Raw genomic sequence first — 16,085 nt, forward strand, 5'->3', positions numbered from 1 at the left:
GGAAAATATTAGTTGCGTTGACGCATTTTTTAAGAATGAATCATCAAAAACCGTTGAAACCCAGCAGGATTCGGAGGTACATGTAATCAACATCGATTAATAATGTCGGATTATTGTTAAAGTGAAAGTAGACAATCGGCAGCTGCCGCACCTTTCCCTTCCAATACTGTAGCAGATCTAGATTGTCAACCCATTCATCATGAAATTGAAATCATAATATTGACATCGTTCCGCGGCCCCAGTTGAAAACATTTCCCATTATTAGATCTACACCTGCAACTTTATTTAGGACTTTGACTTTAATATCATGCTTGTTCATGTGTTTTAGAACAAAAAGGTCAGAGACATGCCTCTTTTTCTAACAAAAACCTGAAGGTGAGTTATAGACATTGATATGAACAGTTTTTATTTTTTCCCAAAATATGTCTCTTTCGCGCTCGATTTTCCCCTTTTACCCAGCGTCTTCCCCTTTTTCTAAAAAAAAACCCTGTTTAATAAATATATGGACATGATTGTGTTCAAAATATTATAATTGTTGCAATAATTAAGTAAACGCATAAAAAAAAAATCAATCTTAAAACGAGTTACATGGATATCAGGGATCATATTTTTGTCGGTTTTGTCAGTCCTAGACCGATTGAGGTCATGAAAGACCGATTGAAAATCCCAAACAGTCGGTCTGATTCTGTTTGCTAAAATTCCCATGTCATGAAATCGATTACACAGTTCACACCCATTCTTATCTCGATTAGGTGTGATAAACCATTCGCTGCAGTCTCTAAACCGGTCAGGACCAGATTACTGCACGTTAGCAGGCTAGTATCAGAGTATGGCCCCAAGCAGCTAAGATTCGCGCCGCTGTGTATTGGTCACACGTGAATTATCAATCGATAATTTCACTGGCTTATACCTAGCACAATCGGTCCGTAAGGTGTACTCGTCCAGGATAAAATCGTTACTTCGGAGATACAAACCTCGATGTTATCCTCGTGGAAATTGTGCATTTCATGCATGATACAGTAAACTGTCATATACACAAAGAAGAAAATCTGCAATAATTGTGGGCGGACCTTATACATGTACATGTACACTGAAAGCACGCGCTGTAATTAAACAAAATATTCCGATACATTTTCCACCAGCGGAATAATTCGGCAATAAATAAATAAAAGTCGCGGATCTGATCGACAGAACAGCCGAAAGTTATTTTTATGGGCGGAACTTCCCATAAAATAGTACACACGAAAAATAATATACATTGTATACATCTTCAGGAAAAATCGTGTTAGAATCGAAATAATTCGTGTTCTTTATTGTTTGTTGTTGAATAACCCACGACCGAAAGTTTAGATGCGTGGTTTCAAATCATTTAAACCCTACGCATCTTAACTATAGGCCGTGGGTTATTCGACTACAAACTATAACGTACATGAATTATTTCTTAACTATTTGGTTTTGTTATTGTCAGTAACAAACCTACGCACAGACATTTGTTTGGTTCAATGCATGTTTATAAGCTATTATCGAGTTGACAATGATTAATTCAACGATTAAAAACATCGGTATAGATTTACACAGACTAATAATATGGACAACGATGAAAAACAGTCAGATAAAACAGCACACGAAACAACCATTGTCAATGAAATAGCAAATGATAAAACAAAATGAGAAAACTCGTATGTTCCGTTTAAAAATAATGCTTAAGGGAATTTAACTTGTACATTTATTATACCATCTTCATGAATAGCAAAATCAATGGTATATATTTTAACGTAATTTGTCATAATTTTGAATATAAATTTACGGACACTTTTTCCCCATTTAAATCCGGACCGATTGATGTTGCGGGAAAATATGATCCCTGATAGATATACAATGTAGTGTATGGGGTGTCTGCTAACTGGCTTAGTCACTGGGAGGTCTCTGTATTGATCCCTTAAGTGGGAGCATTCTTTAGATAACCCTTAAGACATACTATGGCGTACCATTTGGGTTGAAAGTCAAGAAGACCTACAAGGTGAAAAGAGAAATGTACGTCGAAGTACAATAATTGTACGTCGACATAAATGTAAAATACACTTCGAAGTATATACTTGTTAGTCAAAGTACAATTTGTACTTCGACATACATGTTTGTACTTAGACGTACACGATTCTGAACAGCCAATCAAAACACTATTCTCTTGAGCCGCTTTTCCTTCAGATTTATTTATAATAAATGTTTAAAATCTCTTTTTTAATTGAGGACAAAATGAATAAAAATATCAGAATGGCAAAAAAAAACACATAGAAGTTTCAAGTATTTAATGCATTGAAATAGATTATATACAAATTTGAAGAAGATGTAATTGTTACCTTTTTAAAATTAAAATTATTCAGCATATTGTAAGTATTTATTGATCATGCGGGGTGGAGTATCACGACCGTCCAGCGCATTACTGTGTAGGAAATTCCCAACGGTAACCAAACAGTTACCAAGCATTAACGGGATAAATAATGTATAATAACCTCCCCGTTGGTCTTATTTTGTGATAACCATGACTTGAATAAGTCAGAGGTTAATTCCGCCACGCGAGGTCAATAAATACGCACAATATCTATGAGTTAGCGGTAGATAGTCGCATAATTCGGTATAAATAATAATAATAATATTGTTCAATGTCAAATATCTCTAAAAGCAACAGATGTAAGGTGTCTTCTGATTGGCTAACACTCAAGGGTCGGTGAAAATTTTGTACGTCAAAGTACATTTCTCGTTCTACCTAGTAGGTCTTGTAGACTTTCAACGTCATGGTACGTCATATAGACACTAAGTACTGGTCCTACCCAGGAAACAGTTTGTTTCATCAAATGTCTTAATTCAACTTGACAGCTTGCTAAAGCAGTTGCATTTAGCATGCAGTACACTGATTTAACATAATCAAAATCATGTGATGTGTCAAATCAATTTTGATTGACAAATTTGACAGGATTTATTTTAATTCAATAAGTTTTAGACTGTCAAATAACACACACTACGTATTGAAAGCCATACCTGGAGCTTTCGTCTGTATATCACTGACTTCATCAAAAGAATGATTTCTACTGTTGGGAAACGTTAACACCGCTAATTGTCTTCTTATTTATTATCAATGTATAATTATGTGTAACAGCATAACAACATACTTGTTTCGCAATTAAAATATTTAATAAATACAGGTATCTTGCAGGTTTCTAATTTTCTTTTGCAAACTATTGTTGAAAAGTTTAAATTTTGTCGCCACTAAAAAAATAGCCATTTTGTAGCAATTCTAAAATCACAGTTTAAACTGCATACACTTAGCTCTATAGTTACAATTTGAATGCAAATATTAGAATGCATCATGTTATATAATCCATATTTTTTTATTTAAACATTCAAATAACACATAACACAGTACATATATAAATTGGTATGTGGTATTGTGTGGAGATACAAAACACTTCACATCATTTATTTGCACATAAAATAATAGTTACAAAATAAGTTATACTAAAACACTGTCATCAACCTACAGTACAAGAATATTTACGTACTAGTACATGAAATTACAAAGTGCTGTTATTGTATTACCTTTTACAAAATTAACATTGCTGGCTTTGTACTAGCCATACAACATTTATCATGGATTAACAAGTAACAACCAATTTATTAATTACACAATAGAACGGAAATCAAATTAATTGCATTATGCATTTACTAAACAAGCTATTTGCAAGTGTTTAGAATTACACTATCTTACTAAAAATGATCACAGGTACTTAGTGCTTTTACATACTCGTAAATTTTGTATTACTAGTTTGACATTTATTGGCAGACACTTGTCGATATACAGACAAAATTTGCATGGGAACTTTCATATTTTTTCAGCATAATTGCCTTCAAATTGTTAATTTAACAACCCTTTGACATTGTTTGCACATCTGATCTTATTATACCATAGCTTATTTTTGTTTATAGATAGATATATATAGACTTTTCAAAGTTCTATAAAAGTTCACACATGTTCCATCCAAGTAAACCAACAGAACCAATAAAGATCACCACAGATAATAACTGTGTGTATAGCTTGGAAATTTTGATAGTTCAGGAATCCCTCCTTTGTTGATTTCTGTAAACCAAAACTGTCAGTTTTGCTGGATAGAATGGCTTGTATGATGCCCAGCTCTTGCCTTCGCAGAACAGCTTCTAAAAACGGAAAACCAACAAATACCTTTAAATTTGATCAATAATGCAGACCATTTATAAATGTCTTGTTTTTTGTGGATTTCGAATCTGGAAGATTTTTTATGTACATGTAAGATTGTGGTACGAAAATCCAACGGTATTGGATTTTGTTGTTTTAGGCCTAAACTAATCATAGTGATATGTAACCTTTCGGGATATCGGTAAAGTGCGAGCAGACGAGGTGTAAATACGTTAATTAAATTAAAGCTTAAAGACTAAAAAGTTAGATCGGAATATCTTTAAATTTCGTGAATAAATGTGTTTCTGGTGGATAATAACGACAACTTACCAGAATATTGCGAATGGAAAATGCGTCACCAATGCTGACAAATAAACAGTAGGGTGTCTTTATTGAAATACTGCGAGAATACTGGAAGAAAAGAGATGCCAACTATAATGTTTAAAACAAATAAAAATTTTACAAGCGTGATTTGTCAGGATGATAATAATAACAATAAGATATCGAGAAGATCAAAGCAAATAAATTCGACAGAAATCTGAGATTCGGCAATATATTAAAGACGGGTTATGTTCACCTAAATTGTGTTTGGTAAAGACTGTCACTATGTGTAGTGAACCAGTCTTCGGCATATACCCACTGAAGAAGAGCATTCAGGGGAGTTAATTGAGAAATGACTTAATTCTGACACGGTTGCGAAGAAAAACAAATAATGCGAGAATATTTAGTGCGATTCGCTACACAATTATGATGTCATTGATATAACTTTTCCTGAGGTATGTATTTACAGGTGATTAAGCATATGTCAAAGTGTTTTTGATTTGTTCAAGGTCATAAATAGCATCGCGAAAATATATGTCGCGTGGCAAATTTTTTTGAGACGTATCCATATGTGGTATTCTTATGTAATTTTATTTCTAAATTACCATATGTATGAACGGTCAACGCTCGCTTTGTGGGCTTTTGCCCGTATAACTTGCATATACTGTTGGTGTTTTTATTTGGTGCATTTGTGTTTTTTTGAATGAAATTGATCATTTGCCATACATTAGCATGAACCAACAAGGGAGGCAACTCGTGATGTCACAAATCGGCAGTAACCAAAAAGTGGTTCTTTATTATCTCGCTTAACATGGGTCTAAATTACGTTTTAAAGCTCTTTTCTGATTGGATTAAACATTCTGAAATCATCCAATCAAGAAAGTAGAGACATTTATCTTGCATAACATTCAATGCCATGCTCTTTGCAAGCTATTTAGAAAATAAAAATCGTAAACCAAAAAGTTTGGAATGTTTTTTTTCGCGGTTATAGATGGTGTTACTTGCTGAAATCAATAAAATATTGCTTTGAAATCATTTATCTATTGGTATTGAACAAGAAAGTGGTCGAAAATAAGTGGAAAACATAAGTATTGTGATTAAAAATTGTGTCTGCTACAATTTTACGAGTGGTTACGGAAATTACCGATCGTACAGATGTATTGACAAACAAAGGCCAAACGACCGAATAGCTTTCATATTTCAAGTTTATCAGCCTTGAAAGCATCACTTTTTCAAATAAGAAGCAAAATCATACATTTATCAACCAGTAATAGTCAATAACACCAAAATCTTTGGGTATATCCATTTTGTTTTTCAGAAACCACGACATGTATTATTTTCGGAAACGGACGATCGGTCATTTCCGGAACATCTCGGTAAATTTCAGCAGACAAGTTTTCGTCAAAAATTCTTATGTTTTCCGCAAATATTCTACCACTTTCTTGTTGTATACCAATACATGAATGATTTGAAAGTAATGTAACATTGATTTTGGTCAGGAACACTTTATATAACTGCTAGAAAAGACATCTCAAATTAAGCGCATAAACCATTGAAAAATCATACTTAGTTTATCCTTCTTATGATTGTTTTACCAATTACTATAGCATCAGCCATCCACTTATTTTTGAAATTATGACACAGTGACACATATGTTTAAACTTGAGTTATTATATATTTTTAGTTATTTTTATTGATAAACTTTTATCTTATAACACATTTTTGGTACAAAAATGTTAATTGCATATATATATATATATATATAGTTTGAAAAAAATACATAGGTAAAGATTTACCTAAACTTGCTACACATGTAAAATAAAATGCCATTAATAACAACAAAAATCACTTTTGATCAGTATGTTTTGTTTATTAGTCTTAAACAATATTAATGTTTTCATTTCAAAATTATAAAACACAATACATTAAATATCGTCCTATAAAAATGATGACATAACAGATTGTTAGGAACTTATGAAGATAATGAACAGAACGTAAACAGTATGCTTATTGAAATTAAAAACAACTAAAACATCTTTTTATATTAATTTTCTGATCAAAAAAGGTATTTCTAGTTAGTATAGGTCTATAGGAGATATTTTATCAAGAAAAAGCATTAGAATTTGGATTGTTTTGAAGAAAAGTGTGCATTTTATCCAGGATTACCATGGTAACAGTTTTTGGTTAGAAATTCAATAACATTATTTTAAAGTTCATTACCCCTTGTTGCTAAAAAATTCATAAAAAATAGAATTTTCAAAGTAAGCCATTAAAACAAAAATAAAAAGCTTTCTAATACCTTAAATATTATTCCTGCAGGCATTTGACATCAATTATGTTTAAAAAAATAATTGGTTCATGCTACATGTACATACATTGCAATATTTTTGCTAATAATTACATTATTACTAACATTTGTGAGTGTTTTTATTAATTGTATACATATATTGAATAAAACTGTAATTATTGCAACCATATGTAAATTTCATCAACTTATTTTGGGTATTACTGATCATTTTTATATTTTAAAATTTCTTCTATTTGGGGTCATTTTGGGACTTTACATGAACCTTAAATAAACTTATCAATTACTGCTTTAAGTCCCCTCGACACAGATCTCAGGTTAAATGTTTGCAGGTAATACATAACAATACTGCCAATTAAAAAAACTTAATCTCGAGTTGTAACAACGAAAGCAATGGCTTATTGCTGTTTTTCTTTGTTTTATTGACACATTATTGATTCCCGTTATCCATGCGTGGCATGCTGTTTGAAGTAGACAATAGATTTAATTGGCAGTATGCAGAGCACTAGAAATGAAATTTCTATATTTTATTTGACAAAAAATGCATTTAATTTATTATGCACCCCTTCGAAGAAGAGGGGGTATATTGCTTTGCTCATGTCGGTCTGTCGGTCCGTCTGTCAGTCCGTCCACCAGGTGGTTGTCAGACGATAACTCAAGAACGCTTGGGCCTAGGATCATAAAACTTCATAGGTACATTGATCATGACTGGCAGATGACCCCTATTAATTCTGAGGTCACTAGGTCAAAGGTCAAGGTCATGGTGACCAGAAATAGTAAAATGGTTTTTGAATGATAACTTAAGAACGCATACGCCTAGGATCATGAAACTTCATGGGTAGATTGATCATGACTTGCAGATGACCCCTATTGATTTTGAGGTCACTAGGTCAAAGGTCAAGGTCACGGTGACCCGAAATAGTAAAATGGTTTCCGGATGATAACTCAAGAACGCATACGCCTAGGATCATGAAACTTCATGGGTAGATTGATCATGACTCGCAGATGACCCCTATTGATTTTGAGGTCACTAGGTCAAAGGTCAAGGTCAGGGTGACCCGAAATAGTAAAATGGTTTTCGGATGATAACTCAAGAACGCATACGCCTAGGATCATGAAACTTCATAGGTAGATTGATCATGACTTGCAGATGACCCCCAGTATTTTTTTTGGATGAAATATTCGGCGTTATTCGGCCCCATTCCCCCATCTTTAGAGCATATATTTTTCCCCCAAATATTTTTAATATTCCCCTCTCAGAAGTGTTATTCAATTTTAATCAATACCTCATTTAAATACGTCTTTTGTTACGAATTTACTACAATTTTCCTGAACTGCATCCGCGTGTTTACTTTATTTTAGCCTTTACCGCAAACCGTACGTAGATCACTATCACGACTTTCGCTTTACGACATCTACCGCAAACCATACGTATTCCATCATGTCGCACAACAAAAGCTATCGTAAAAAAATTGACAAATCTGTTTTAACTTAAAAATGAATTGATATTCTTTTTAAACAAGTACAACTTAAAAGTCAGTCTTCTTCAAATGCCGGCAGTGAAACGCCAGAAACGTCCGGTCAAGAGAGTGTTGAAAGACTGTTTAGTTTGCTCAACCTGCTTTGCATGCCTTAGAGAAATAGGTTTGGGGAAGCTACACACTGGAGTCCCTGATCAGACTTTGTCTGCACACGGAGAGACTTGGTGAAGAGGAGGTCACCAGAATAATTTATTAAATTCGCTGAAAAGCCCAGAAATGTTGAACTTTGAACATGAACATAACATGTTCATGAATAAAAGAGTTTGAATTATGTTTTTCTCCCTCTGTATGGTGAATTACAGTACAGCCAAAGCGGCACAAACATAATCCGCGGCTACGCCACAGACAGATTATTAGTCCGCGGCGGCCGAATCGTGTGTTCACGCGTCGTATCGCCGTGGCACTCGGCATCGATCCGCGCAACGACGCCGAGTCTGTATTAACCTCGTGTACTTTCGCGGAGTAAATCCGCCGCATACGTACGCGGCGGATCGAGTGAAAAGATATCCACCTACATGTACATACATGTATGTGTAGCGTAGAATTAATTACGCGCAACTGTTTATGTTTCGTTCGATTATCATTATTAAATTTGTAATCAGTAACACACTTCCTAATTTTAATGCTTACGCGTCCTTTGGCAAATTCTAGCGTCAAATAAACAGTGCTAAAATATCCTTTGTTTCATAAAAAGCGCGCGAAAATTATGCAGACATGTAGAACGTCGCTTGGAAAGTTTGGGTGTATTTTGTGTTGTATAAATACATGAACATCACGTCAGGCGTTAATCGCGTGTTCAGTGGAGAAAAAAACGCCCCGATTAGACGTTATTTCATCATCTCTAAATAGTAACAAATGCCAAAATGTATTTGATACTTAAGGAAATATCGAGAATGTTTGTGTATCGAAAATATTTACCAGCATTTGCTTTAAAACTGGAATATACGGGATTATCGGGTAATTAGTAGAGATATTAACTGTATAATATGAACAAAATAAAACGTGTTTATATACGCATATTCAAACAATAGTTATAATAAGCTGATAATTAACAAAACTACATATACGTTGTCACCGTCTTGATTATTGATGTGGCTTCAAACTGCTAATTTTCTCAGCTAAAATATAATAGCCGAATCAACATGCAATTAATTTATAAATCCACCATAATATTGCTTGAGCCTTGACCACTTGTATGTGCGAAAACATAATTACGTGACCTTGTTTATGTGTGAAATACATACGCTACAGGCGGGAAACAAATAATAATACTAATAATAAAAAAAAACATGATCGCATCGACTCGGCATCATGTCGCGGACCGCGGCATGCCTCGGCGGACAGATGCAATTTCGCGGCGAAATGCGACTTGCCACCGCATACTGACGCGGCTTCAACGACTGATGCGGCATCGACTCGTTTCGCCTTGCCGCCGCGGATCGCGAAAAACGTTTGTTCCGCTTTGGCTGTACTGTATAGTGTTAAAACTTGATTTTGTACTGTTACTAGCTAAGAATAGAAATTTCCCCCTTTTCCCCTTTTACGCGCGAATTTTCACCCCCTCATGGGACCCGACCCCCTTCCCCCAAAACTGAAAAAAAACACTGTACCCCTATTGATTTTGAGGTCACAAGGTCAAAGGTCAAGGTCACCGTGACCCGATATAGTAAAATGATTTTCGGATGATAACTCAAGAGCGCTTTTGCCTAGGATCATGACACTTCATAGGTACATTTATCGTTACCCGCAGATGACCCCTATTGATTTTCAGGTCACTAGGTCAAAGGTCAAGGTCACAGTTTCAAAAATTGTATTCACACAATGGCTGCCACTACAACGGACAGCCCATATGGGGGGCATGCATGTTTTGCAAACAGCCCTTGTTTGAAAAAGTTGTAGGTTTACCTTTCCTAGAAAAAGGTAATCGGTTAAACGATCATTCAGTATGTTTACCTGTTCACATTTTTAATCGTTACTATTTTGATGTTGTTTTACAGAAAAATATCAGTGTAAAGTAAAATGTCGGACTACAAGGAAATCATTCGTCAACCAGAAACCATGAACTGGTTTAAGGCGGCAATGGGTATAAAGATTACACGTGACTGCTTGCTTGAATTTGTAAAGGAAATAAATCAGGCGTGTTATGATGACATTCGTAAAGAGATTAAGCATCAACACGGTGTACCAGAGAGCATTGTCTGTAATCAGTGTGTGACTCCAAATGTCTTGCCGTGTGACCCGGCAAACATATGCTGCAGAAGAAAACGTGGGAAATGTGCATTTCATGAAATTCACATGCCGCGGAATTGTCCCAATAAGTTATGCAATGAAATTTGTAAACAAATTGTAATTCAACACCGATTTCGTTGGAAACAAAACTCACTCAGCTTTCAGGGTCCTACGTGGATAAACACGGATGCATCTAAATGGTGCTCGGAACCCTGGCATATTTTCAAATGCTTCGTCTCAAAAGATGGGTACAAGGACGCCAACCAAGCGGAATGCACCGACTTCAACGGCATAATGAATATCATATACAACTGTGAATACTTCAAAACGTATTTGCAGGACGACCTTACAAAACAGGAAAATGTGTGCACGAAGGTAATATTACTGTAGAAATAAATTATGTGATTCAAGTAAGTATTTTGAAAACAATGCCATTATGACATCTTGTACGTATGCATATACTACTATCCTAATAAATATTGTGTCGACGTAGCTCAGTCGGCATGTATTTATGTCGTAGTGGATTCTAAATTGCTGATGAGTGATAACTGAAGCAGTTATATATATCAAAGATATTTATTTTACATCAATAATCTGACCGTCGTATACAACATATAAAAGGCAAATGCAATCACTATAAACCCGCATAATGACAATTACAATATATTGCATAAACAATAATAGGAAAATACAATAAATACAATTAATGCACTAACCTGAAAGCAGTTATATACCTGTATATCAAAGATATTTATTTCACATCAACAATCCGACCGTCGTATATTGGTATTGCATTTGGTGATCGGTCGTACTTAACAGGTTAGTTATTATAATGGATTAAATGACTGATTAGATGAATGTAAGTGATAACTGGTCATCAGGGAAAGCTGTCAACTGTACAATTATTTATTAAAGTAGCATTGACATGGTTTGAGTAAACTTAATGGTTTCGTTTCCTATGACATACTTTCCCTGCTCATACTAAAAGTCTCCTGACTGTTATGTACTCTTTCTTTAAAATGCAAAAGAATGAAAAGGAAATGAATATAAGAACATACGGGTAAAAATAGCTAATGTAACAACATAAACAAAATGTGCATGTTTGCTAGTCTCCAACTCAATATGTTAATGTACCTACTTTAGGTCAAACATTAAATTTAAGGAGATAACTCGTTAATACTGAGAAACAAAATAAGCTACATAATTACTACCTTTAAGGTAAGTTGTACATAATAATTATTTATTATATGATATTTTTACAATTTAAACAATATCCAAGTTCATTTGCAACGTAATACTACTGCGTCAATTTCCTAAAGTATCGAATACCATAGGCTATATTATTTAACATTTCAATATCAGAATATATGTGCTTAGTAAACACGCTACCGGGGTATATTTATTGAAAGATAAAAATACTAGAAGATTTTACATGTCGCTTTTCTATTACAACAATAAGTACCAGTATACACGGTGTACACTAAAGTAATGCAAAACAAAATAAAGATGTAAACTTTTAAAATATTGAATAACAGTTCATAGTAAAAGTAAAAATTAAGCACAATGACACTAAACACATACTCCAGTAATTGATTTTATAATATGCATCAAAGTCCGCATATCTATACTACTCAATCAACTATAATTCAAGTTCGCCAATCACCACTTGTCATCTATTTTGGTGGTCTGCAATTCATTTCGGGTCTCAAAGAATTTGACTGGTTTGAAACCCGTTGATTTCGCCTCGCAGGGATAACATATGGACCCACTTGACCATCAGGTGTGTCATCACTGTTCGAATTCTCCACCGTTATTCTTGTATCTTCATCAGCATTACTTAATTCATGCACCGTATCGACTGAATCACGACTTGTGCTGCATTGCTCGTCGTCATCGTTGTCCTTGATGTCCGTTACTCATGAACGGAAGGAGTAAATTTCGACGAAGAGTGCTGGACTTCTTAAATCGAGTTCCTTCCGTTTAACTTCGTACACAGGTACATCTTCAATGGGCTTCCGAATGACGATATATGGATTTGGCTCCCATCTGTCCACTTATTTCTGTTTTCCCCGCATGGATACATTCCTTACAAGAACACGGTCACCTGGAAGGAGAACAGAGCTACGAGCTCGAGTATCATATCTAAAAGTCCTCTACCAAATTTGTTCAAATTTTATCCCTGGGATCAAGTTTGACCCTGCCCCAGGGGTCACAAAATTTAACATATGCTTATATAATGCCTATTTTGTGAAAACCTTAAAAAAAAAATCTTGTCCATAACCATTAGACCTAGGGCTACACAATTTAGTATGTAGTGACATTGTATAGTCCTCTACTTAGTTTGTTCAAATTATGCCCCAGGGGTAAAATATAGTGCCTATTTTGTGAATATTTCTTGTCCTTAACCATAAGGCATAAGGCTACCAAATTTTGTATGTAGTGACATCTAATAGTTCTCTTAAAAGTTTGTTCAAATTATGCCCCTTGGGTCAAATTTGACCCTGCCCGGGGTCACAAAACTGAACATAAGCTTATATGGGGCCTATTTTGTGAAAACTTTAAAAATCTACTTGTCGATAACCATTGGGCCTACGGCTACCAAATTTGGTATGTAGTGACATCTAATAAACCTCTACCAAATTTGTTCAAATAATTCCTCTGGAGTCAACTTTGACCCTGCAATGGGGGGTCACAAAATTGAACTAGAAATGGCGCCAGGGTTGGCACCAATCAACCGCCCCCGGTTTTAACCGGCGGTTTTTATCGGTTAAAACCGCCCCGGTCAATACTCCCGAAGTGGTCATTACTGGTCAATACTGGTCGATTGAACTTTACCCCCAATTTAAATTTATATTCCATGCTATAATTAAACAATAATGATAATATAAATTAAACAGACATGTTGCCAATAATGTTTTAAGCTATTAATACCCACTATTTTATACCTGTTCATGCAATTTGTAGGCCAATCTCTCAAAATTTTGCAAATAAGTCAAAGTTGGTCAATTTGATTTTTCAGGTTGATTGAACTTTTTTTCAATTCTAATGAATTATGATGTTCAGATAATTCTGTGCTTGATTCAACAAGAACCTGTCAATAACTGTGTATGAATTGTTCCTCATACCCCACTGTCCCCACAGTCTTCTAACAGTCTTCTCACCTATACAGGTTTGGGCACCCAAAACTGATAATAGGACCTTAAATGGCACCTTTTTGTCACAATCATTACTTGTCATGTATTCTTGCAATGATTTCTTTAAATACATATATGTACTTTTTAAACAAAATAGTGGAAAAAAACTTTAATTTTTATTGATATAAGAATAAATAAACATAATAAGAAATAATTATTAAAAGAAAAAAGTAGACCCACAATTGGAAAACATTATTTGTTGGCAAAATCAAGAACTTTGATTGTTTATTCATTTGAATACCAATTGAACTTTTTAATATGAAAAGGAAAAAACCCTCTTAATACAGAAAGGAAACAAGTTAGAAGTAACTATTAAATTAATAGCAAGTAAATTGTAATCTTCTTGTGTGAGTGATATGAAATAGCCTAAGTGCAGATTTGCTTAATTGTCAATATCAGATACATAACACTGCATGCATTTTATTACCAACTAATAGGCCAGATTTTTAACCTGAATGGCGCGGCAGAGGCCGACGCGTATCCCCACGCCGCATGTTTGACGCAGGGGCGCCCCAGGGTTGGTAACGGGGCGATGCATAGTTGAGATTGACCGTATTGTCATAAGAATAGTTCAGTATCAATTAGAAGTGAACCGGTGTAGAAATGAAGAAGTTAAGTAAAAGGCAATTTTGGGTGGGTGTGGCCTATATGGGCGGTGCACCCCAGGGTTGGTAATGGGGCTCATAATGCATAGTTGAGATTGACCGTATTGTCATAAGAATAGTTCAGTATCGATTAGAAGTGAATCGGTGTAGAAATGAAGAAATTATAGTAAAAGGCAATTTTGTGTGGGTGTGGCCTATTTGGGCGGGGCGCCCCAGAGTTGGTAATTTGGCCATGCATAGTTTAGATTGACCGTATTGTCATAAGAGAAGTTCAGTATCAATTAGAAGTGAATCGGTGTAGAAATGAAGAAGTTATAGTAAAAGGCAATTTTGGGTGGGTGTGGCCTTTGTGGGTGGGGCGCCTCAGGGTTGGTAATGAGGCCATGCATAGTTGAGATTGACCGTATTGTCATGCATAGTTGAGATTGACCATATTGTCATAAGAGAAGTTCAGTATCAATTTGAAGTGAATCGGTGTAGAAATGAAGAAATTATAGTAAAAGGCAATTTTGGGTGGGTGTGGTCTATGTGGGCGGGGCGCCCCAGGGTTGGTAATGGGGCCATGCATAGTTGAGATTGACCATATTGTCAAAAGAGAGGTTCAGTATCAATTTGAAGTAAATTGGTGCAGAAATGAAGAAGTTAATGTAAAATAACATTAAAAATGAGTGAAAATCTATGAGCCGGTCCGCCCCAAACCCCATAACTTTTGACCAAGGGGTCAGATCGAAATTCCAAATAGTGAAGGGTCGCACATATGCTCATAGCTACCATGTGTGTAAGTTTCAAGGTTCTAGTGCTTATAGTGTAGGAGGAGATGGTGGCCAGGACGGACAGACAGACGGCGGAGATAACCACAATATCCCCACGCTTTTAAAAAAGCGTGGGGATAATAAATGCTTATAAAGCACCTATTTTGTGAAATCTTAAATAAATTTCTTGTCGAAAACCATTCGGACTATGGCCACCAAATTTGGTATGCAGTAACATCTTATAGTCCTCTACCAAGTTTGTTCAAATTATGCCCTTTTAGTCAATTTTGACCATGACGCGCGGGTCACAAAAGTGAACATTATATCAGTGATTTTTTTGGATTTTTTTTCTTACAGCCTGTGCCTTTTGGATTGGGAAAATTAGCGCGATAAACCATGAAATTGGGAAAAATAGCGCGATAAACCATGAAATTGGGAAACATTATAAATATGATTATAAGAACAGAATTAAATTATTAAAGTATGTTTGACAGCATTTTTATATTATAAAGTACTAATTTAATGTGTTCTTACAATGAAGACAATGTTAAGTTAATATCCTTCCACATTCATATTGAACTTGCAATAATCTATATAGATTCTTAAATATACCATTTAATCATAACCTCTTTAACAGTAAGAATTTAATTCAGTATTCTTTTAAATTAAATATCATATGGTGAAAACATGAACACATATTTATAAAAAAAACGTTTCAGTGGTCTTGTTATGTTAATGATGTATTATATGGAGTTAAAATAATTTATTTCATTTCTTTACCTTTCAACATCTTGCACTTCAGTGCTATTTCAGTAAACTGTAAAGCGTGACAAACATAGTAAAGCAGAATATGCATATGAATCTGATTTTATACAGATCCACTAACATATAAATCATATCATGTTTGTCTCTTTCCATTTTCGAATGATAC

The 16,085-nt window shown here is 34.8% G+C and overlaps 1 protein-coding gene across 5 annotated transcripts in view; it reads left to right on the plus strand.

The window, feature by feature from the left end:
* The window catches only part of LOC127847196 (uncharacterized), a 37,395-nt gene that overhangs the window by 8,528 nt on the left and 12,782 nt on the right, over nucleotides 1-16,085 (plus strand). For 4 of the 5 annotated variants that reach the window (XM_052378926.1, XM_052378929.1, XM_052378927.1 and 1 more), the window contains exon 2: nucleotides 10,372-10,978. The exons of the other annotated variant lie outside the window; for it this stretch is intronic. In XM_052378926.1, the coding sequence (XP_052234886.1) occupies nucleotides 10,394-10,978 (585 nt within the window). In that variant the 5' untranslated portion in view covers nucleotides 10,372-10,393. The remainder of the gene's footprint in view (nucleotides 1-10,371; nucleotides 10,979-16,085) is intronic. 5 annotated transcript variants of the gene reach the window in all.

Source organism: Dreissena polymorpha, chromosome 10 (genome assembly GCF_020536995.1).
Source record: "Dreissena polymorpha isolate Duluth1 chromosome 10, UMN_Dpol_1.0, whole genome shotgun sequence".
Classification (NCBI taxonomy): Eukaryota; Metazoa; Mollusca; class Bivalvia; order Myida; family Dreissenidae; genus Dreissena; species Dreissena polymorpha.